The sequence below is a fragment of the Mustela putorius genome, unplaced genomic scaffold (genome assembly GCF_011764305.1).
Source record: "Mustela putorius furo isolate JIRA1106 unplaced genomic scaffold, ASM1176430v1.1 tig00000450_pilon_pilon_pilon, whole genome shotgun sequence".
Lineage (NCBI taxonomy): Eukaryota > Metazoa > Chordata > Mammalia > Carnivora > Mustelidae > Mustela > Mustela putorius.
Genome location: NW_025421385.1, coordinates 13,885,194 through 13,909,542, shown reverse-complemented (window position 1 = coordinate 13,909,542; position 24,349 = coordinate 13,885,194). Strand labels below are relative to the sequence as shown.

The 24,349-nt window shown below is 35.3% G+C and overlaps 1 protein-coding gene across 1 annotated transcript; it reads left to right on the top strand.

The window, feature by feature from the left end:
• The first annotated feature begins 418 nt into the window (after positions 1 to 418).
• On the top strand, positions 419 to 24,102 carry MYCT1 (MYC target 1). Its single transcript, XM_004753581.3, is given in 3 exon segments — positions 419 to 520; positions 522 to 618; positions 21,352 to 24,102. Coding segments are annotated over 3 exon segments (711 nt in total). The 3' UTR covers positions 21,864 to 24,102.
• Positions 24,103 to 24,349: the final 247 nt, after the last annotated feature.

Below are 24,349 nucleotides of genomic sequence, written 5' to 3'. Positions count from 1 at the left end.
GATAACAGATTTATAAAAATGGGTGTTAGGTAAAATTAATTAATTGTACTTGAATAGAATATGGATTTCCAGAACTTTCCACCCCACCCTTCTCAACTTACTGTACAAATCTACTTGTCAAGTGTTGGAAGTGGACTCTTTCTCTATCCTACATAAATTTAGCCCAGAGTGCTGCAGCTAAGAGTTTGGAATCTTCCTACGTATGTCAGTAGGAGTTAGAAAAGGAACAAGAAAAGGAGCCTCTTACCCCAAAAGCAGTTTGGAGGTGGCCCAGAGGAAGAACCTTAGTAATTTAGTTGAGGAAATGACGAGAAGGAAATTGTATCGTGTCTCAGGAACCATGTGGAATTCCAAGATAAGAAAAACAGTTGCTAATTTGAGTATAAAAGCAGGAAACATGATACACTTGTTTCCTTTTATGCAAACACAAGTATATGAGGGGTTGTGTGAAAATTATTTTTCTCTTGCTGAACCACAAAGACATAGAATCAAAGTGCTTCTTTTGGACATACTGGCTTTTCTTTCTTTCTTTTTTTCTTCTGTCTCTTCTATTTCTTATGGATATTATGGCTAATAACACAACAAGTTTAGGGAGTCCATGGCCAGAAAACTTTTGGGGTAAGATATTTTCTTTAACTGTTTTTAATTTAAAATTAGGATGCAGAAAATATACTGCATCATTTATTAAAACATTGAAAATCTCTGAGACATTTTGTTTACCATAAACTGATTATTTAATTTTTCATAGGTTTATTATAATAAGTATATTCATGTAAAATATCTTTAAAGTGGGTTATGAGGACACTCAAGAAGAATCTGGGCAACATGTACAGATTTTGGCTGGTGTTAAAAATATAATTAGGAAATACTGAGAATAAAAATGAGAAAAATAAAAGGTGGAAATAATTGTTTAGAATATGATAATGTGGGTTTTGTTGGAAAATTAAGTTTTATTTGTCTTAAGGTTATAAATTATATGTATTATATTAATGAAATCAAGAATAGAGGTTCCTTTAGCTTACTCTGTCAATGTTATACTCTTTAATTTCCAAAGTGAGTCAAAATAGCGAAATCTATACTTCAGGAGTGTGATGACACAGATAAAATAAGGAATCTTATAAAATTAGACGAAGAAAAAGTTTAGTACAAAAAGTTCACTGGAAACAACATCACATATAATATTAAAAGGAAAACTATCACAGGGGGAAAAAGAAGCAATATAAAAGTATTTTTTGGCTGAGTTCAGACACAGCTACTAGTTAGTTAGGCATCAACAGCAAGGTAAAGCTGAGGTTGAAATAACTAGTTTTTCAAGGCTAAAGAAGGGAAGGCCTAGGGAAGAAGGGCTAAGATGTAAAATAGGTAACTACTCTTGGATTCAGGGAAATTTTAAAAATAATGGGAGAAATTTCAGTTAAATTCAGAAAAATTTTTTTTTAAAGGAGACAATGGAGTTTCTGAAAAGATCAATAGTCTTATTTATTAGTCCAGAGCAAGTTTTAAGTTCCCTCAGGGAACTATTTCATACTTTCTTTTGTGATTTGTGAGGATGCTTTGGAAACTATCAGTGAAAGTGAACAGCAGTGTTGACCGTCCCTAACAACCTCACCTAGCTGTCCGCCATCATACGAATGTGCATGAAGGGAATGAATTCTTTTTTTTCTTTTTTTTAACCATCAACTCTTTGTGTTTGCTTCAGGTCTGGAAAGGAGGGATATTAGTGAATATCCTAATCTAATTATTAAAAAAAATAGGAAGAAAGTAAGTTATGTTTGCATATTGTAAAGAATAGCTTTGGTGATAAGTAATTCCAGGTAGACACCAACACACAATACGTCTTAGAATTATGGAAGTCTTCCTTATATATTTGTTTTATATATATATATATATACATATATATATACACACACGTATGTCTTCCTTATATATATGATATACAATACACATCTTCATTTATAGAGAAAGTGAATGTATCAGACACACTGAACATAGCTAGAGTCTGTTTACACTATATTCATCATTACAAATTTTACTGTATAAATCAGTCAGAAGTAAAGTAGTTCTTTCTGTAAAAATTAACCTGGTAAAGCCAGATATGTTTTTTTCCCAGACCATTTGAAGTTAAGTTTCTAGTTTACTTGAGTAAAAGGAATTATTAGCCACAGACTGAAACACGCACAATGATTACAAAATGAACCTGAATTAATAAGAGAATGCTTAATTGAAGTCTATTTGCCAATCCTAAAAAACGAATTCTTTTTAAATATAAAAATTTGTGCTGGAGAAGGAATTAAAACTCATTGTTCCAAAGACAGTTGCTACTGTTTCTTTGTCTTAGTATGTGAATACAATGGAAAATAGTTGGAAATACTGAAAACCAGGAAGGGGAGTGTTACATTGATAAGCATTAACAAAACCAATACAAATATGTTGAACAGATATAGTGGGGATGATTTAGGGAAAAATATGAAAGATTTAATTATTTCTTCTGGGATAAAAAATATTAAGCGTAAAATGTAAAAATCTGAATGTAAATATACCACATGTAAAAATTTCCTAAGCTATAAATGCTGACTTTTTATATTTTTATTTTTTGTACCTAAATGGTTATCTGTTGTGATCACTGACTCCACAAATACATTATTTTGAAAACCTTATAGAGTACAATGTGCTGTCTATTGCACCCCAATTGTCTGATTGACATTTCAAATTTAGAGAAAAAAGAATAGTTGAGAAAAGTAAGACTTGTGCATTGAACCATATAAATTTCTCAAACTTAACACACTTAGGATATATAAAAAGTTTTCCAGATAAGATTTTTTTTTTTGGTTTACTTTAATAAATAAGATAATGATACCAGGTTAATACCAATAATAATAGCTTGCATTTTCATGGTAATCACCCACTAAAACTTACTTAATGGTGTGTAAGCATTAGAGTAATCAGTGCAAGAGGGAGCAAAAAAATTGGTTTGAGACTGACAACCCAGCGGAAGACCACCGTGTTTCCCACTTTTGCTTTCTGTAATGCATTTCCCTTCTCTATAAACATTGACCACCGAAGCAGCAAGAACCAAAACCTATAGAAGTTTGCTGCATCTCGCCTTTATGAAACAAGATAATAAGGATACACATGTATCCTTAACCTTGGTTATCTTTTTGATACTTAGAGTCCTAAAGAAAACATAGTTTTGGTTGAACTTCCTGTCTCACCATGCATTTTTTTTCTCTTGGCTTGCACTGTGAAAAATTGGGGGAATTATTGGTTCAGGGGCTTGCCTTCATTCATCTCATTTAATTCATAATAATTCTTACGAGTATTATGTCTGTCTTCAAGAATATCACACTCTTAGAGATTCTATCTCCTTATGTATATAAATATATGACTATTTTATTATGGAGCAACACAAGACAATATATGCAAAAATGGCAACAATTGTTATGAGTGTTTTAAAAATGGCTGAGATGACCCCAAAATCTTTCTTAGAAGAAAAAAATGAGGCTTTACCTGTTCCTATAAGTCAAATAAGGTTGAAAGAGAGAGATAATCCTTGGAAGGGCATTTTAGTCACTCATGTTCCCTACATTAATTTACTAACTCATTCACTTATCTCCGAATCCAGTTCATTGGTTTACTCTGAAGCATTGACTGACCCTCCACTATATATTAGTCAGTGGGTTAGGTGTTAGTGATACAAGTAAGGCATAGTTGGACAATTTCAGGGATTTTGGAAGAAATATTATCAGCCAATATGCAGAAGCAAAAACACACTATGTTCCTGGTGGTGATGACTTGAGGTGGATTTGTATAAAGTTTTGAATGTCAGTGTAAAAGTTTAACCTGATTTGGCAAAATAATTTTGAATTTGATGACTTCAGATCTCCCTGTTTTCCTTTTCCTTAGGACTTTTCTGTAAGGTTGGAAAGGGCATAGGGTGGGGATGGGGGTTATATATTAAGAAGGGTATTGTTAGAAGAGGGCCTCTGATTCTTGATCCAGTTCTGGTCTTTGACGACATCTGCTGATGCCTAGTTCGCATCTGTCTTTAGGACATTCCCCTTCCCTTCCTTGTCTCCACTGCTGAGGGCTCTTACCATAAAAATCTGGCTCCCGTGGTCCATGCAACATTTGTTAATGGAATGGTTTTTCCTTTCTTTATGTCCCCTCTGGTCTACTGCCTTTCATTCAGATAATTGTCCATCTGTCTCAATGGTACAGAACAATATTGGATGCTCTCCCATAATCCTCAAGTTGTAAAAGCCTCTTGAGGTTGGGCTGTTTCTCTAGGTACCCTAGACTCAGATGTTCCGATGTCGACCATCCCCACTTCTACTTTGCGCATCAGATACCCAGGGTTTCTCAGAGGAGCCTGGCACCTTCCCCATTTGGACCACAGAAAGCTAAGAATGGATACGAGCTTCTCTGGGATTCTCTAAATCAATCTGTAATTCATCATGGACAGAGACAGAGTGATGAGGGCTTCTCCAAAACCCTTACTACTCACATACTTTCTAGCCCTTCTCCTTGTCTCTCCAGAAGTTTTTTGCACTGCTTCTGCTAATTGACTTGTTATGCACTGAATGTTTGTGTCATTCCCCTTCAAATCCATATGTTGAAGCCCTGACAGTGCAACAGATGGTATTTGGAGATGGGGAGGTAATTAGGTTTAGATTAGGTCATGAGCATGGGGGCTGCCTGATATGTTTAGTGGCCTGAGGGAGAAAAAGGAAGAGAGATTGCTCTCTCTCCCAGTCTCTGGGAGTATGCACTGAGGAAGAGGTAAGTGAGGTCACCTACAAGCTAGGAAGTTCTCACCAGCCCCCACACCATGCTGGCACCTTGATCTTGGACTTCCAAGTCCCCAGGACTATCAGAAACAAGTGTCTATTGCTTGAGCTATGTAGACTATGGTATTTTATATAGGCTGCCATACTGACAAGGATAGGACTCAGACTGTGGTTCATTTTTCCCAATACTGTACTTTATGGTAAAAAGATAAATTTTTGAGTCCTTTAGACTCAGCATTTTCAAACTCCAACCAACAAACAAAACAAAACACTCTTATCTCTTTCAAAATGTCTAGTGAATTATAGGAAAACAACTGGTTTTCGAGGTTTTTACTTATTTGCTTTCCTCTGTTTTATATATTTAATAATCCAGGTAGAAATTTTAAGCGTTAGTTTTTCTCTTTTTCTATGTATGCTTGCTAACAGTACTGATCCTCTCCAAGGTAATCAAAGAGATGAAGGGTTGTGGATTGATTTCTTGGGGAATCAAGTGTCAAGGGGAGAAAACCTTGGCTAGTAGCTGAAACTGAAAACTCTATTCCTTAGCCGATAAAAAGCTGGCTTTTAAAAGTCTACCCCCAGCAGATGGGAGCAGGATGTTTCCAGAGAAACTGGGGACAGAGTGAGCTTACAAACTGGACATATACACCCCAATGATGTCCTCTGTATTCCAAGTACTATTATTTACTATTATATTTCATATGTATGTCTTTAATTTGTGTTTTTAAAACTCTTGGACCTGTATGCATCATTGCATATTAAAACAGCCTACCAATTATTTCCCTTAACACAGTTACCTAGAAAGCTTGAAAAATAAGTGTTTATAGATGCTTCTCTATAAAACTGGTGCATCTGAGTTATGTAGAAAAATTTGAAAATGCATCTCTCACTGGGCTTCATGCTCAGAGATAATGATTCAGTAAGGATGAGCCTAGAAGCCTGTAACAGGACACTGACCTTGGAGTTCCTGCATCTACATTCATAAGAGAAATTTGTCTGTAATTGTCTTTTCTTGTGGTAGCTTTGTTACATTTTGGTATTAATGTTATGCAGGTCTCAAAAAACAAGTTAGGAAGTGTTTCCTATATTTCTATTTTCCGGAATAGGTTGTGCAAGATTGGCATTATTTTTTGTTTAAATGCTTTAGAAAAGTCTCCATTATAATTATGCATAGCATTTTTTTTTTACTGTGTTAATATAGACTTTATTCATTATAAGTTGCATCACTCCAATTCAAATTGTTTACAAACAAAAGTGATTTATTGATTCATGTAAATGGAAAAACCCAGGGATAGCTTTACTTCTGGTACTACTAGATATTGGGGCTCAAACTCTGCCATTAAGAATGTCTCTCCAGGGGCGCCTGGGTGGCTCAGTGGTTTAAAGCCTCTGCTTTCGGCTCAGGTCATGATCTCAGGGTCCTGGGATCAAGCCCCTATGCTATGCATAGCATTTTTAATAGGAAACTTTTAAATGATGGAGTCACCGTCTTTAACAATAGTGGATCACTTAGATTTTCTATTGATTCTTCTATTTGGTATGGAAATTTGTATTTTCTAAACATTTTCCCACTTAAATTTCCAATTATGTTGCCTTAAAGTTGTTCAGGATATTCTCTCATATGTTTTTCCAATATTTCCTTATGAAAATGTTAAAATATATAGAAATACATAAGGGGTTTTTACAGTGAATACCCATAAGTCTACCACTTAGGTTCCATCACTGGCATTTTTACAATGCTTTTTTAGTTCACCAATATATTAGTTTATATGTCAAAACAGACTGGAGATGTCCATATATTTTCTCTTAATTACATCAGTATGTATATCATTAATCAGAATTCAATACTTTTATTTTTTTTTCTCTTTAAGGTCAAATTTACCTACAATGAAATGTGTAAAATAAATAATAATGAAGTGCACAGATCATAAATGAACATTTGCTTAATTTTGACAAACATGTACACACCTGAGTAACTCAAACCCCAATCATAGTAAATATTATCACCAACCCCAAAAGTTCCCTAATTTCACATCCTGGTCAAGTCCTGTCTACACCATCCCCAGAAGAAACCATTATTTTGATTTTTTTTAAGAACAGATTAGTTTTGCCTGTGGTAGAACTTCATATAAATGAAATCATACAGTATTTACTCTTTTGGCTACTAAGAATAAAGCTGTAATAGAGATATTCCTGTAAAAGTTGCTTGTTGATATATGTTTTCATTATTCTTGATAACTTCCTAGAAGTAAAAATGCTGGTCATTGCGTTGCTGTATGTTTGATTTTACAAGAAATTGTCAAGCCTTTTTTCCAAGTGGTTATGCAATTTACTTTTTACAACAATGAATGAAGATTCCAGTTTTTCGTATCTTTTCCAATAGCTCTTCTTTATTCTTAACCCTTTAGGTTATAGCTTTTCTGGTCAGTATTTACCTTACTGTGGTTTCAGTTTGTATTTCCCTGATGGCTAATGATGATGAGCAGGGGTTGGCAAGGTATGACTTACAGGCAAATATGATGTATTGTCTGATTTTATAAATTTTAAAGCCTAAAATATTTGCTACCAGGGTCTTCACAGAAAAAAAAATGTTGATTCTTGACATTTAACATCTTCCATTGTGCTTATTCGTCTTTCAGTATCTATTTTGAAGAAGTGTCTGTTCATTTCTTTGACCCATTTTTACTTTCTTTACCTTTTCTTTGTTTTTGTTTTGTTTTGTGGTCTTTTTATTACTGACTGTGAAAGTCCTTCACATATTCTGGTTATGAGTCTGTTGTCATATATATACTTGTAAATGTTTTCTACCTGTCTGTGGCTTGCTTATTTATTTTCTTACATGTCTTTTGCTGAGCAGATTTAAAATTTTTCAAGTCCAATCTATCTACCTAGGTATCACCTATCTACTGAGTGTGTGTGTGTGTGTGTGTGTGTGTGTGTGTTTATTTTAAAGAAAATAAAAGAAAATAGTCTTTTCTATTTACACTGATACTGTTTCTGATGTTCTTTATTTCTTCTTGAAGATCTAAGTCTTTAATCTGATATTATTTCCCTTCAAGCTAAAGATTTCCTTGAACAAAGCTTTTAATTTAGAGCTGCTAAGGATGAATTTTTCTCCTACACCTGAAAGATTCTTTATTTCACCAGTATTCTTAAAGGATAATTTCCATAATATACAATTCTGGGTTGATTAGTTTTTAATTATTTTGAATTATGATTGTATCTTACTAGAGATTAGTAGTTAGTCCAATAATTAGTTTTTATGAAAGTGATATTTCATTGTTACATTGTTATTTTTAATTTGGGTGCTTTCAGTTTATCTTTGATCTTCAGCTGTTTGATTATGACTTGAGTATGTATGGTTCTATATACAAATATATATATATTTTTCTTGCTTGGTATTTCTGAGACTCTTGAATCTGTAAATTAATTTCTTTCACTAACTTTGAAAAACTTCAGCCTTATTTCTTTGAATAGTTTTTACCTTCATTCTCTCTTTTCTTTGCTTTTGGTACTATAATTACACATATATTAAATATTTTTATATTGTTTCATAATTCTTAGAGACTCTGTTCCCTCCACCAATGTTTTTTTTCTCTATTTTTCAAATCGTATCATTTCTATTATTTTATCTTTAAGTTTACTGACTCATTTCACTGTTATCTTTTTTAAAAGATTTTATTTATTTATTTTGAGAGAGAGAGTGGGCGTACACACGCATGCACACATGATTGAGGGAGGGACAGAAGGAGAGGGACTGAGGATCTCAAGCAGATTCCCTGCTGAGCACAGAGCCCAACTTGGGGCTCTATATCATGACCCCGAGAACATGACCCAAACTGAAATCAAGAGTTGGATGTTTGATTGACTGAGCCACACAGGTGCTCCTCTTCTCACTGTCATTTAAATTCAATGTTAGATTCATTGAGTGAATTTTTTTATTTTTGATATTCTTAGTTCCATTTGGTTCTTTTCTTTTTTAAAGATTTTATTATTTATTTCAGAGAAAGAGGGAGAGAGAGAGAGAGTGCAAGCAGGGAGAGCAGCAGGCAGATGGAGAGGGAGAAACAGGCTCCCCATTGAGGAGGGAGCCTGATGTGGGTCTCCATACCAGAACCCTGGGATCATGACCCAAGCCAAAGGCAGACACCTAACCAACCGAGCCACCCAAATACCTCCAATTGGTTCTTTTATAGAGCTTGTATTTTCTGCTAATATTTCCCACTTTTCATTCATTATGAATGCTTTCCTTCATATCATTGATCCTAAATATACAAGTTTAAAATTTTTATCTGTGAACTCCAACATCTGGTCATTTTAGGCTATGTCTTTGTTGACTACTTTCTCTCCCAAGAATGGGTCACATTTTCTTGTTTCCCCATATGTTAAGTACTTTTATACTGTATCATGGACATTTTGAATGAGCCTTTGGATTCTGCTGTATTACCTTGAAGAGTTCCCCCCCCCCCAATTTGTTCTCACAGGCAAATAACTTTGTTGAGAACTCAAACTACAAAAACCTATAAAGCCTGTCTTTTAGAAGGCCACTCAGGTATCAGTTTAGGACAGTTAATATTTTGATGTTCTCTAGCTGTGCTATTTGAAACATGCGATGTGGCTCTGGAGTCAGCTGTAAATATGGGAAATGCTTATCAATAAACTTTTGAGATCCTCTGCTGGCATTCTCTATTCTAAGATCTTTCTCTCTCATATTTAAGCAGCTCTGGTTGCCACAATCTCTGTCTACTGTTTCTCCAACCTGGAAACACTGTAGGTTTTCAATTGGTATTTTACCTGCTGACATAATTAGGACTGGAAACTGTCCTTAGTTAGAAGTCTTGAAAACTGGGAAATTCGCCTACTGCTTGGTATTCTTGTCTTCCAAGCATCAACTTCTCTCTATGAGCTGCTTACATTTGATCATTTATTTATTGCCTTTAGGTAAGATTTTTTTGAGGGGGAGGAAAGCATTGTTGTTTCCAGTGCTTAGTTCTTGTACCTGGAAAATCAGTCCATAAAAGCTAACTTGGAATCCTCTCTTCATGTGTTTTCACTGCCTACATAATCTGTTCTAATTCCATTTTCTTAATTTCTGACATTGGTAATTCACTCCCCTTCCTTCTCCCCGCTTCCTATCTTGATCATTCCTACCAGTAGTTAATCAATTTTTAATTAGGTTTTCTTTTTTATGGAAACCACATTTGGTTTTGATAACTCTGCCTCTTTGTCTCTTTCTTTTTTTCTTTGTTCTATGTCATTACGTTCTGCTTTCTTTTAATTATTTACTGTGTTCCATTTTACTTGTGTTTGATTTAGCTGTTTTTGTTAGCTTCTTGGTATAGAAGCTATAGCATTGATTTTTCAGCCTTTCTTCTTTTTACGTGTATGCCTCTAAAGCTACACGTTTTCCTCTACACACAGCTTTTGGTGTATTTCACCAAATATGAAAAATATTTCATATTTTTAATATAATTCAGTTAAAATATCTTCTGACTTTCATCAGATATTTTTATTTCATTACTTTTATAGGTTTCCATTATTTGTTGAAAATTTTCAACTTGTTATGTATTTTCTTTAACATATTAACTCAGTTATCTTAATATTTGTGTCTGATAACTGTAATATCTTGATAATTTATAGTTATTTTTCTATAGTATACTTGTTCTCTTAGTTTTTGCTCCTTTGATCTGGTCTCTTGGAATGCTTGTAATTTGTTATTTATGCTCAGTATTGTTTTGGGCATTGTAGAAACAATTTAAGGCCCTGAATAAGACCATCTTTTTCTAGAAGGAATTAATCTTTCTTCTGGAGTTAGTTGCGGTCATTTCATTTTATTCTAATCTGATCTGATAGGTATTTGGATCTGATATGCATTTCGACCTTGGTGAGGTCTGCTCTTTCTCTTAATTGCTATCACTGTTAGAGAGTAGCTTTGCAGGGGCCCTATTCAGTGTCTGGAATGTTCCCAGAGTCCATCTTCCCTGGCAGTTCTTAACTCCAATTTTTGTTTTCCAAATCTACTTAAATTGCATAGAATTCTACTCAGATTTTTTGCCTCTCTTTATAAATTATTGTTACATGAGTTTTTTTTTTTTTTTCTCCTGGAATCTGTTCTTATGAGTTAGCAGTTTTGGCAGGTCTTTGATAGCTTCAAACAGATTTAAAAAAATATATTTTTAAAATTTATCTTTGAATTATTCTCAGTGTTTTTCTATAGGTTAATTAATCATGGTTATAAAAAAGGTGTGCTACAGTCTTCCTTTTGAATTTACTTTGTACTCTAGTAATAGTGTTGACTAATTATATTTCAAATATGGCTTATACTCTATGCCTTTAGTCAAACCACTTACAATTCTTCCGGGCTTTTGTTTATTTGACCCACAGTCATGCACAGAAAACAACTCAAATCTCATTTCTTTCATCAAGCTTTTTCTAACCATTCTCGATGTAAGTTATGTTATCTTTCATTTGTAATGACATTTTTATAGCCCATGATGCTTACCTATCTAATTTACTTCTAAAATATAGTATCTGAGCCTAGTTTCTATCAATCTTGAAGGAAAAGGAAAACCAAGAGTGCATATTAGGCATCAGAGGTGGGACAAGATGAAATTTTAAATAGGGTGATCAGGGTAGGCCTAAATAAGAAAGCAACTTCTGAGTGAAAACTTGAAGTTAGCCCTGGTGATAGCCAGGGAATTTCAGGAATAGATTATTACCAGTCAAAGCCTTAGGTCAGGAGCACATCCAGTGTGTTTAAGGAATGGTGTGGATGGAGCGAAGACAGAGGAAGAGTAAAAAATGAGCACAGATAATTGAGAAAAAGTCCAATTGGAACTTAAAGAACATTTTTAGAAGTTTGCTTTTGCCCTGGGAGAAGTGGAGAAAAAAACGGATGTGATTTGACTCATATTTTCAAAGGTTTAGTCTGGCTACTGTATTAAGAATAGAGTGTTGCTGGGGGCTGAAGGCGATGATAAAAGCAAGAAAACCAGATAGACCGTCTGAATATTTCAGTTCAGCTGTGGTGGGCACTTAACTAGGGAGATAACAGAGTTAGATAAGAAAAGTTGAATATTGCATGTATTGTAGGAAAAAACCAAATGGGATTTACTGGTAGATAAGCTACACATAGAAAATACTTAGTCTTTGTTTACTTTATTATAATTAATTGAGTTTTCTATTATGTTATTCTCTAAAATATTATTGTCAAATTGTTATTTTAAGAATATTTTTGTAAAATTCTTATTATTGCATGAACCATCCTCCTATTACTCTACAGTACCAAGAACAGGAGAACTTGCTTTAATATTAACAGAGCTTCTAATTCTTACAATTGCAAAAGGTTTCCTGAATTGATCAGTGTTCCATTCTGTTGACGCTGATAAAATCACTTTCAGATACTGGAACAGTTCAATAAAAGACCACTAGGTGGTGACCTCTACTAAATTTTAATGCTATGAACAGCCTCTGAAGCATTGATTTGATGTCCTGAAAGCCAGATGCAATATTAGAATCTTGGAATTGAAAGACACTATAGTGGCCATTATTATTAGGTCAGGAAGGGTCAAATGACTTGAGTACGTTATACAACTATTAGTAGAAAGAGTTATTATTCATTGAGGATTTAGGTACCAGCCCTTTGTTATTTGTATAGACACACGTTACAAATCAGGATAAGGATATCTAATTTATATGACTTACCTTACTGATGTTAAAATTTGTTCCTTTTGTTTTCAAAGGAAGACCTGAATTTTTAGGCCTGAATTTTTAAGCATAATTGTTTTGGTCTCATAAATTGCATTATATTGTAATTATATGAAGTAAAATTATGGCTAACTTTTCCTCCCCTAAGATTATTGATAAATAAGAAGGCAAAATGTGCTTTAAGGAAAATATCTGAGCCATTGTATTTTTCAGGTACATTTTTTTAATAGTACCTTTAGAAAAAAAGGCTTCCAGGGGCGCCTGGGTGACTCAGTGGGTTAAAGCCTCTGCCTTCGGCTCAGATCATGATCTCAGGGTCCTGGGGCTCAGATCATGATCTCAAGCTCCTGGGATTGAGCCCCACATTGGGCTTTCTGCTCAGCAGGGAGCCTGCTTCCCTTTCTCTCTCTGCCTGCCTTTCTGCCTGCTTGTGATCTCTGTCTGTCAGATAAATAAATAAAATCTTAAAAAAAAAAAAAAGAAAAAAAGGTTTCCAAAATTTATTACCAAAATCTGCCAGAATGGAATTATATATATGAAAATTTAAAGCTGTAAAGCCAATAGATTCTGTTTTCATTATATATTTTCTTGATTCTAGTTCGATTCAGAAAAATTATTAACTCCAGTTAAATTTTTAAAAAATCCCTATGAAAGACCATTCTGAAACAGGCTATACTAAAAATTATGGTTCGAACAGATAAAGGGTATTAAGAAGACATTTACCTTGATGAAGACTGAGAAATGTATAGAATTGTTCAATCATTACACTGTACACCTGAAACTAACATAACACTGTATGTTAATTAAAGTTAATAAAAAATTTAAAAAACACATGACTTGGCATTTCTTTCTGATTGCTTTTCCCACTTGTTTTTGCAGTTTTGTTATTTAAAGGAGCTTAACAAGACAAGCTTTTTACTAGTAGTTCAGCAAATTTTAGAGACTCATGTCATTACTAACATTTGTAACTATTAAAAAATTCTGCACATAGAGCAATGGCATAAGAATTAGTACGATAATTTCTAAACAGAGATCTGACTGACTTTATGGTTTAGGAAGTCATTTTCATGGTATATGCACCAACTGAACAATGAAAATTAAGCAAATCCATATCAAAAGGAGTATGGTTTTTTAAATGTTATTTTTATAAGTTTTGTAAGCTCCATCTTATTTTATATTCACCGAAAATGTAACTCATTTATTATTAATGTATATATAGTGTTCTCATGATTGTCATGTATATTTAAAGTTTATTATTTAATCTTTTTCAGGTATCTATATAACCCTAGATAGTCTACTTACAATAGTAATATGATATTTTGAGTCATTATTACCTATCCTGCCTACCATTTCCCCAAATTTAGATTGTTTTCTTTTTTTTTAATTTTTTAAAAATTTTGTATTTATTGATTGATTGATTTTTTTTAAAGATTTTTATTTATTTATCAGAGAGAGAGAGAGGGAGAGAGTGAGCAGAGGCAGACAGAATGGCAGGCAGAGGCAGAGGGAGAAGCAGGCTCCCTGCCGAGCAAGGAGCCCGATGTGGGACTCGATCCCAGGATGCTGGGATCATGACCTGAGCTGAAGGCAGCTGCTTAACCAACTGAGCCACCCAGGTGTCCCTAGATTGTTTTCTTATATTTAATATTATAGTATCTTAAATGATATAGATAATATAGCTCTACCATGTTAAATACTATATTTAATATTTTATTAAATATATTTAGTGGTACTTTATATGATGGCACAGATGATAGCTCTACCATGTTAAATATTATATTTAGCATTATAATATCATAAATATTATAATACTATATATAAATATTATGTAGCCATAAAGAATCATCATTTAAAATAGATTTCTTGTCAGATTGCTCTCCTAGAAATACTGTTCTAGTTCTAGTGTCACCAAAATAATCCTTTTACCCACAAAACTGAAATTTTTCACTTAAGATTTTGATGGTTGAACATACTCTTTAACCACTGGTCTACTGGAGTTTAAATGTTACTCTTGTTTTCTTATGTCAGAATAATGTATTTTGGAAATCAAACAGTGACCTGGCACGGAAATCTATTTCTTACTCCATGTCTTTTGGTTGCCTTTGCTAATTTTCTCAATTTAATAGAGAAGACATTATTTTACTTTGAATCTACATTTTAAAAGTTTCTAATTTTTTTTTCTTGAAACAGAACCTTATGCTATTTTTCAGTAAAGAGAAACCATTAGGAACAGTTTATTTGTTAGGAGAGACAGTGATAGAGAACCTCAAAGGGTATAAACACTGAAGCCTTGCATAGAAACTCCTGGAACCCTTAAATGCTTCTTTACTGGATAACTGAATCTATTTTCTCTTTCAAGATTCTAGTTTTATCTCCAATTTAGTTGAAATGAAGTGAATGTATCTCTTTAATATCATATGTTATGTCTGCTTGTATCCTGAAATATTTAGAATTCTCAATCAGACTCCAGCGTTTACAGCGTTTATAAGCAGGGGCATATACTTTGCAAACAAGTATTTGTCTTCGCATTTTACGTCATACATAAGTAAAAGCAATAGTCCCCTGATCGGTGCTAGTTGTCAGTATTCAGTTATTAAAATACACTAACTTAGTTCTACCACATAAACTTTAGACACTATTCAATATCAATAAACTTGGAATTCAGAGCAAAGACGTTTCTAAGAGTTAGTTTTTGCTGCAAACCTTTATCTGTAATTCTGTATCTGAAGTTTATATTTAAAATTCTCCAGTACAGGCTGTTGATCCTGGAGAATATATGTATAGAATGCATAATACTGCTTTAGCACAATTTCCCCATATATTTCTGTTTGTAACAGGTTGCCAAATCTAGTATTGAATTGGGGTGCCTGGGTGGCTCTGTCAGTTAAGCATCAGACTTCTGGCTCAGGTCACGATCTCAGGATCCTGGGATTAAGCCCTGTGTTGGGGTCCCCTCTCAGCAGGGACCTGCTTGTCCCTCTGTCCCTCCCCCTGCTCATGCTCTCTCCCCTCAAATAAATAAAATCTTTAAAAAAAACCTGTTATAAATTGATATCTTTTATTCATTTTAAATTCTTCACTTTCATTTTAGATTACTTTTTCTGACAATGAACTTAAGAAATAAAGTATTTCCATTATGGGGTTGTGTGGGAATTATGTGATATAATGCATGAAAAGTAGTGCTTGCGACCTATAAATTAATTAAATTAGAAACATACTATAGTAGTTTTTAAATTTTTTATTAAGATTATTTATTTCCTTATTTGACAGAGAGAGATCACAAGTAGGTAGAGAGGCAGGCAGAGAGAGAGGAGGGAGCCAGTGCGGGGCTCCATCCCAGGACCCTGAGACCATGACCTGAGCAGAAGGCAGAGGCTTTAACCTACTGAGCCACCCAGGTTCCCCAAACATTCTATAGTGTTTTACAAAATAATGAAATAAAAACAGGGTTGCATTTTTTAATATAAATTATATTCTTCCAAATATCAAAAATTTCCTAAAGCTTTGATTCAAACTTTCTGGGGTTTTAAATTTGGTCCAAATTTAGAAGGAACTTATAGTTTACCTACTAGGTCTGTACCTAATGCATTATTTTCCTATTCAAAAGTACAATATTTGGATGAACTGGAGTTTATTATTCATTCATTATTCTAAATAGGAAGATAATATTTCTGAGTGATTTTGTTCAGACTCTTTGATTCAAGTGTTTCTCATCATAATTAACTCATGGTTTCTCTGGGGTATAAATTATAAATAAACTTTTCCAAGGATGACTGATCACTTAAAAACACACAATGAAGGGGGCACCTGGGTGGCTGGGTGGGTTAAAGCCTCTGCCTTCGGCTCAGATCATGATCTCAGAGTCCTGGGATCGAGCCCCACATCGGGCTCACTGCTCAGCAGGGAGCCTGCTTCCCCCCTCTCTCTCTCCCTGTCTCTCTGCCTACTTGTGATCTCTCTCTCTCTCTCTCTGTCAAATAAATAAATAAAATATTTAACAAAAAACCATACACACAATGAGGAATTATTCAAATTATATGCAATATATCTTACAGAAACAAAGACTGCCAAAAACTCACCAAAGTCAGGTAAAATTAGTTTCTTTTCTTAAACCAAAGTGCCAAATTTTGTAAATTGCCTGGACTCATTTGAAAAGAAGACGAAGGACTTAGTTCTATGAAATATTTGAGTAGTTCATGATTTTTATTTATTTTCTAGAGCAATTAAAACATTTTTCAGTGAAGTATAGAATTTATGTAGCCATTACAAGTGACCAAATCTTAATGGAAATTTAATGTTAATGATCACAATAACAAATAAAAATGAGCAAATCTATTCTGTCATAAACTTACATAAAGTAGTAAAGGCATATAAGTATCATAAAGTGAGCAGATACTTAACACTTCCTAAAACATTATGGTTTAATCTGATTATCAAGTTTCTGCTAGAATATAACATCATAGTTGAGATCTTAGGAGCAGAATTCTCTGTACCTCAGTTTTCAACCCCACTGCCCCCGACCATGTCTTATTTCTAGTGCATTAGAAAGTATAATACTTTGGAATAATTTTTAGATTCTTTTGACGTTGGGTCTCTCATGACCAACTTTTTCCCTTCCTATTTTTACTGTCACTTCCCAGACTAAGTCATTATTACTATTGCATATCTGAAGCATGGCAGGCATGTCCAGACTTGTTTTACTATCCACCCTGCTCTGGGCCTGGGTCTATCTCACTTATTGCTACTAGCTCTATATTCTGTCCTTCCTAATGGGTCGCTTTGCTTAACCCTCTGTTTTGCTGGTCTTGCCTGAGCAGAGAGACTGAACTTTCTGGAGAGGCACTCATGACTTTCCATCATCTGACTTCAATCTGCTCTGGGCATTGAGGCCCACAGCACTCTCACTTCAGGTTTCAAGGACATTTTTCTTATAGATTAATCTATATAAGTCTGCATAAGACTTGAAGAAAGTCTCACAGAATGTAGAAAACTCCACCAAAGCTAAGACTTGCCTATAAACTTAGCATTACTTGGTATCTAGTGGGTGCTTTATATGTTAAACAAATTAATAGATAAATGTCTTTGGGGCATGTAGCCAGGACTTACTTAGACCTAAAATTCTCTTCTTGGATTCAGCGCTAGCATATTGTTTTGTGTCCTCAAACCTCCCAAATTTGTCCTTCTTTGTTGCCTTTTTTATTTCTGCCACCTGTTAAACTGTGATTTTCCTGGAAGTCTATTCTCAACTCACTTCTATAAATGCACTCTTACTTTTAGTCAAAGTGCTTTCCATGGATGGCAGCAAGTCTCCTGGAGCACGGAGAGTCCCAGTTCTGCTTCTCTTTAAGCTCCATATTTATGTAACCCTAATTCCGAATGAGTATCTCAAGGGCATTCAAGTTTAGCATCTTCCAATACCAACTTCGCCTTGTTCCATAACCTGACATTTCTCCCCGGTTTGGATGAATGATATTCGTATCCACTCTCACCTGCCCATGTCAAAGTCCCAGGAATCATTCAGGTTCCTTCTTTCATCCGTGCAGCAGGGTATGTTTTTATTGGTGGACTTTTATTTTTAAAGGATGGAGGTGGGGAGGAATTATGTGTCCTTTTTTCCTAATTTTTTTTTTTTTATCTTGAAAGATCCTAAATTTTCCCCTCTTCTCTTCTTCATTGTGTGGTTTCCAAAAAGCACCTCTCCTTTTCTTTTTCAGTTTTTAACAGAAAAACATAATTTATTTTTATTGAGACATAATTCACCTTTATTGAGACATAATTCGCATCTTATATAATTCACCCATTTAAAGGATATGATTAAATGTTTTTTTATAGTCACAGAGTTATGTGACCATCACACCCATCTAATTTGAGAACATTCTATCCTTCAAAAAGAAACCTCTGGCTGTTAGCAACCCCTCCCATTCCTTTCCACCCCACCCACCTGCCCTAGGCAATCACTAATCTGCTTTTGCCCTAGTTTTCCTCATTCTGGACATTTCCTGTAAATGGAATCCTACATGATGTAATCTTTTGACTGCACACTTTATCCTCTTCTTCCTCGGGAAGGATTACTTTCCAAGCCTGCTTCCTCATGTTCCTGCGTACATCTATTAGTCACTTTACTATAGTTGTTTCCTTCAGAGAACAGAGTATGTTTTTGTTATATTCACACTTTTTCTGAAGTTGTCACTCCTCTCAGTGAAGACTTGAGGTAGAAGCATGGAGGAGAATGTACTGGTACCTGTTTTATCAGTTTACTTTCTAGGTAACTTGAAATTTGGATGGTCTTTGTCGTCTAATTATGCTGAAGGCCTGGGTTTTGTATAGTTCTATTCATGCATCTTGTTTTCAGAAGAAATATCGGGAAATCCTGATTCACATGGCTGACATTGTCTTGGCAATCCAAAATTCCTACAACTTCCTTTTCAGTTTCCAAATATTTGGAGCACTGATAGTTACAAGTTAAATTTGAATGTTACTATATAACCAATAAGTCTGATTTTAGTTTCTGACTGTATTTATTCTTTATTTGCTTTTTCCAGATAAAGCCTGTTGCAAGAGGTTGCATTTGAAGGCTGAGTCAATATTATTTTTATGAGATACATTTTGGAAGGACAGTAATTGGTTTAGCAGAGCTGTTCTAAGTCATCTCCCTATTGTAAAAAATTTATTGTTTAGATTTGATATAATCAACTGTTTCAGAAGAATTTGATATAAGTATTTGTGAAAGTAGAACAAAACATACGTAGTCTGGACACAGAAGATAAATGTGACAATATTAAGTGTAGGAACACCAAATATATACTAATATAAAGGAGCAATGATTTTTCTTATGTATGATTGTTTGGTCTCATAAATTGCATTGTACTGTAATTATATGAAGGAAAATTATGGCTCACTTTCCCTCCCTGTATTTATTAACATTGGTTGGTTTTGCTATTTCTGTATTACAGATTTTCTATATATTACCCTAGATTACAACAGAAAACTGAAAAAAAAAAAACCCTTGGTATTCATAAAATCTAACTTTCTCATTTAAAAGCTAAGGAGTCCAAACAAATTTCCTAAATATCACACTATATGTTAGTGATAAAGCTGACTTGAGAACTCTGAATTGGTTAGCTTTTTCTGTGGAACCAAGTACCCCAAAACATAGTAGCTTAAAAATATCATTTATTTAGTTCACAATTCTGTGGGTCAGGAGTTTGGACTGGGATCAGCTTCATAGGTTTTCTACTGGTTTTCCCTCATGGGCCACAGTCAGTTGTGTGGTTAACAACTGAATTATCTAGGATGACCCCTTCATGTGTTTGGAGGTAGCAGGCTGTTGGCCAGGGCAATAGTGGTAACTGGTCCAATGTGTCTCTCGTCCTCAGTAGGCTGGGCTTGTTCAGATGCCTGGCAGTTACAGGGCTTCCAAGAGCATCAAGGGCAGAAGCTGAAAGACCTCTTGAAGCTTAGTCTTCATTTTGCTGTTTCATGTCCATCCCCTCTTACTGGCCAAAGCAAGGGGTGAAGCTGGCCCAGCTTTGAGGGGTAGAAAATAGACTCTACCTCCTGATGGGAGGAACTTCAAAGCACGTGTATCCCTTCTCTTGCTTTCCCACTCTCAAAACCCGGCTTAGCTAATTTCCAGTCCAGGGTCATCTCCATGCAGAATCCCTAGATGAGCAATTAGATAAGACAGCTTCCCTCTTAACATTAAGTAGAAGACAGAAGACAGAAACTTGAGTCTTTATCCAAAAAGCAGTACTTGAAATGAATCTTGAAAAATAGGTTTTTCAGAAAGAAATTTAAAACTCGTGTCTAGGCAGAAAGAAAAATAGATGGAAAGGAACAGAGTTTCAGAGAAAAAGGCAGGCTTTGGGAGAGTGGGTTAGATCATGGAGTGGAGGGTAGGGAAATGTGAATTATAAGGCTGAATGGGTTTTCTAACATCCAGAGTTTCTTTACATTCAGCACAGTGGCTCTGCTATGAAGCTTTTCTCAAAAATATGCTTTCAGTTCACAAGAAACAGTAAGTTAGAATTTCCATTTTGGGAAAACAACTCCCCTGCCCCTGAACAGGAAATCCGGACAAGTACAAGTTCTGTGAATTGAAGGATACTGATGTATAGCAGAGATTCTGTGGATTCAGGAGATAAAAATTTCGTTAGCACAATGAGGGCATGACAGCAGCATGACCTGGAACTGGTGGTCCAAGAAAGAGCACAGGAGTCTGCATAGGTCATGCCGTCAGTGAGTCAGAGATACAGGGTACAGTCCCGGAGCTCAGGAAACCAAACATAAATCAGTCAGCCAACCAGATGGTTCTAGCTCATCACTTCCTTCTCAGAAGCAGGATAGGAAGTGAGACATCATGAAGCCCGCAGGTGGAAGACATCACTGGGGTCGATGAAAGCAGACAGGAAAAAGCAAAGTCCAATTTGACTACAAAATCCTTTATCAATTTCCTAAATATCACACTATATGTTAGTGATAAATATAAAGTGCTATAACTCAAAAGGAAATTTGGACTGTATTTGCAGCCTTATAAAAATGTATGAACTAAAGAACAGCCTTTAAAGAAAAGACTATTTTTATTATTTATTTCTTTAGGTGAGAAAATAGCATAAGCAACGGGAATGCTACTGCTAAACATGTCATTTTATATCATTTTGCTTTAAAGAATGCAAACATATCAGCTGATATTCATATGCGTCTAGCACTGTCTTTTAGTTCCCTAATTCAGAATGTTTCAACAGAGCACACGTTCCAAAGTTGCTATTTGTGCTTTGCCTTGTGTTTTTCATGGAATGCCTATTTACAAATTAAATTACCTATTTGATTTTTTTTTTTTTTTGCTTGTTTGTTTCAGAGGATGTCCTAACGTCCTTCACAGTGTCCATTGCAATTGTGCTCATCATCGCAGGATTTATCTGGGCTCTGTTTGTTTGCTTGTCCCGAAGAAGAGCCAGCGCCCCCATCTCGCAGTGGAGCTCCAGCCGGCGATCGAGGTCTTCCTACCACCACGGCCTCAACAGAACTGGGTTTTACCGCCACAGTGGCTGCGAACGGCGGAGTAACCTCAGCCTGGCCAGCCTCACCTTCCAGCGACAAGCTTCCCTGGAGCAAGCAAATTCCTTTCCAAGAAAATCAAGCTTCCGGGCTTCCACTTTCCACCCCTTTCTGCAGAGTCCCCCACTCCCCGTGGAAACGGACAGTCAGCTGATGACGCTGCCGGCCCGCAGCACGGTTCCCGCCGCCAGCGCTTCGCACAGTCTGGGCCGCCCTGATTTCCACTGGTCCAGTCACAGCCTCCGCATGGGCTTTTCCACACCGCCGCCCCCTGCCTATGAGTCGATTATAAAGGCGTTCCCAGATTCCTGAGGACCGTGCTTTGGTTTGTTTCTTCCTTTACTTGTCTTTTACTGACACAAAATTGCAACCAGCCTAAACGGAATTAGGAGCGCGTGGCCCAAACAGCTCACGAGTTGCCGAGCTGAGTTCACGCTTCCTAAGTTGGACATTACAATGTAAATCATAGTTTCTTTGAATACGTGTTTTCCTTCCTCGTGACTCACAAAATAGTGGTATTTTCCAAATAGTTATCTATTTATGTATTTTGAGCTCAACGTGAAGGTTATTCAAGACAGTGATTCTTACCTAAGACTCAGCTGTGATACAGAATATATGTGTGTGTATACACACATATATATATTTTAGACTAAAATAATTAAAACTTCAGATATTTGTGGTTTACAATCCTCATCCACTGTCCGATGTGACTATAAAGGGAAAAAAGTCACTATGTCACTTTTTAAAAATAAACCTATCCTAAGGAATTCTAATTTTACTGTCTTTAGAATGACATGAATCATCTGACAAACCTGGATTTTTAATGGATTATATGAGCATAAAAGTGACAAAACAGAGATTTGAAGTTTCTTTCATGGGACTCATTTTTGAGAGGTGTGGGGACCAAGCGAAGAAAGGGAATCTCTGTGGCTGTTACAGAACACTTCAGTTTGTTTGTTTGTTTGTTTTTTAATTTGACAGAGAGAGAGAGAGAGAGAGAGATCACAAGTAGGCAGAGAGGCAGGCAGAGAGGGGGAGAAGCAGGCTCCCTGCTGAGCAGAGAGCCTGATGGGGGACTCGATCCCAGGACCCTGAGATCCTGCCCTGAGCTGAAGGCAGAGGCTTAACCGGCTGAGCCACTCAGGCCCCCAGAACACTTTAGTTTTGACACTTACCCCCCCCCCCCCCCCCCCCCCTCTTTGTGCCTTTCCCAAGAATTGTTACCTATATCACTGAGGCAAAACCCATGGCTTTACTGAAAGGTGTTAACTTTTCTTCACTGTTGCAGTTATGTTGTTAGAAAACAACAGCAAATCCAATTCATTGACCTAAAAACAAACTTCAACACTGAGCTTACATTTTTCCTAAGGGATAAATTGTATTTCTTAGATCTAAATCTAGCAATTGGGAAAGCACTTTATCTAGGGACTTTCTCCTAGAACTTTACAAGCAAACAAATAATGGTCCGTAGGGAGAGAGTCTGTCATGAAATACAGGTTATAGCCTTGAAGAATTCTCCTTCCTGGATTGACTCATCAGGCATCATCCCTTGTGTGCTTTCTCATGAATTTCAACCTCAGATCCTATGAACAGTCTTTGTACAATGATTAGACCATGTCATATGGTCCTTGGTGCAGACAGTTACTTAACGAGTCTGCTTCCTCAGAAAGCCACCCTTATAAAGAAAGGTACATTCCCAAATATGGGTGCTGGAGGGCTTCAGTGGCAAATGCCTGTGGCTACCCCTTTTCACTTATGGACACGCATTCACTGCGGTATTATTCAAAAGGCCTGTGGTTCATAGCTGATATAGTGACTAGCGAGCTTATTTTGCTGTTCGTTTATTTCTCTGAATATTGGGATTTCTAGTGAAGAAAAATGTACTCTCACTTTGGTTTCTGTAATGCCGTGCTCACAGATATTGTGTTTATATATGGCTCAAGAATGTAATGATTTCCATGTAGTGAGAGATTGTGTATAGCCTTTTCTTTAATATTTGTATTTAGCATATATTTTCCATTGTTCCTTAAGGACAAGTATTCTTAATGATGCCTATAGAATGATGCTCTCTAATGTAACAGAAAGAAAGAAAGAAAGAACGAATGGTTTACAAGATAACCAATTTGTTGTAAGTTGGTTTTTAACAAATTCAGCAATTGTCATATAGCCATGTAAGATTTCAGGAGAGCATTAACTTAGTAACAAGGCTATCTTTTGCTTGCATATCATCATCCTTAATGTTTAATATGAGAAGTAAGCCAAATGTATGGTTTTTGTCTAGAATTTATATTGGGAATAAAAGTTGCTTTCTATCTCTCAAATTAGGAAAGTGGGAGTATCTTCTGCTGAATTTAACCATCTGGCAGAATTGTTGCCACCCCTCTCCCCAAGTTATGGAATAGTCAAAATGAATATTTTATAAATATTGTGCAATTTATGAAATGTGTCATTAAAACAAAAACTAGGGACTTTTTAACTTGTATCTGTTTAATTTGAATGTTTAGTTGATTATGAAATAAAATTAAACTGATGTCAGTTTTGATTCACAGTTTATGTGAGTGACCTGTGAATATCTGAATATCTTATATTTACTTTGGTATTTTAACCTAATCTAGATCATTCTTTATCTACTCTTGAGATGCAAATTTTATTTTATATAAAAATGTGTAACTAAAAACAAGTAACACCATAAATAAATAGAATAAGATGTTTTAATTAATAATGCAGATAGATGATGAGTATGCTTTTGTTGAAAACATTAATTTAGATTGTATATTTTCAAATATAAAATTCAATAT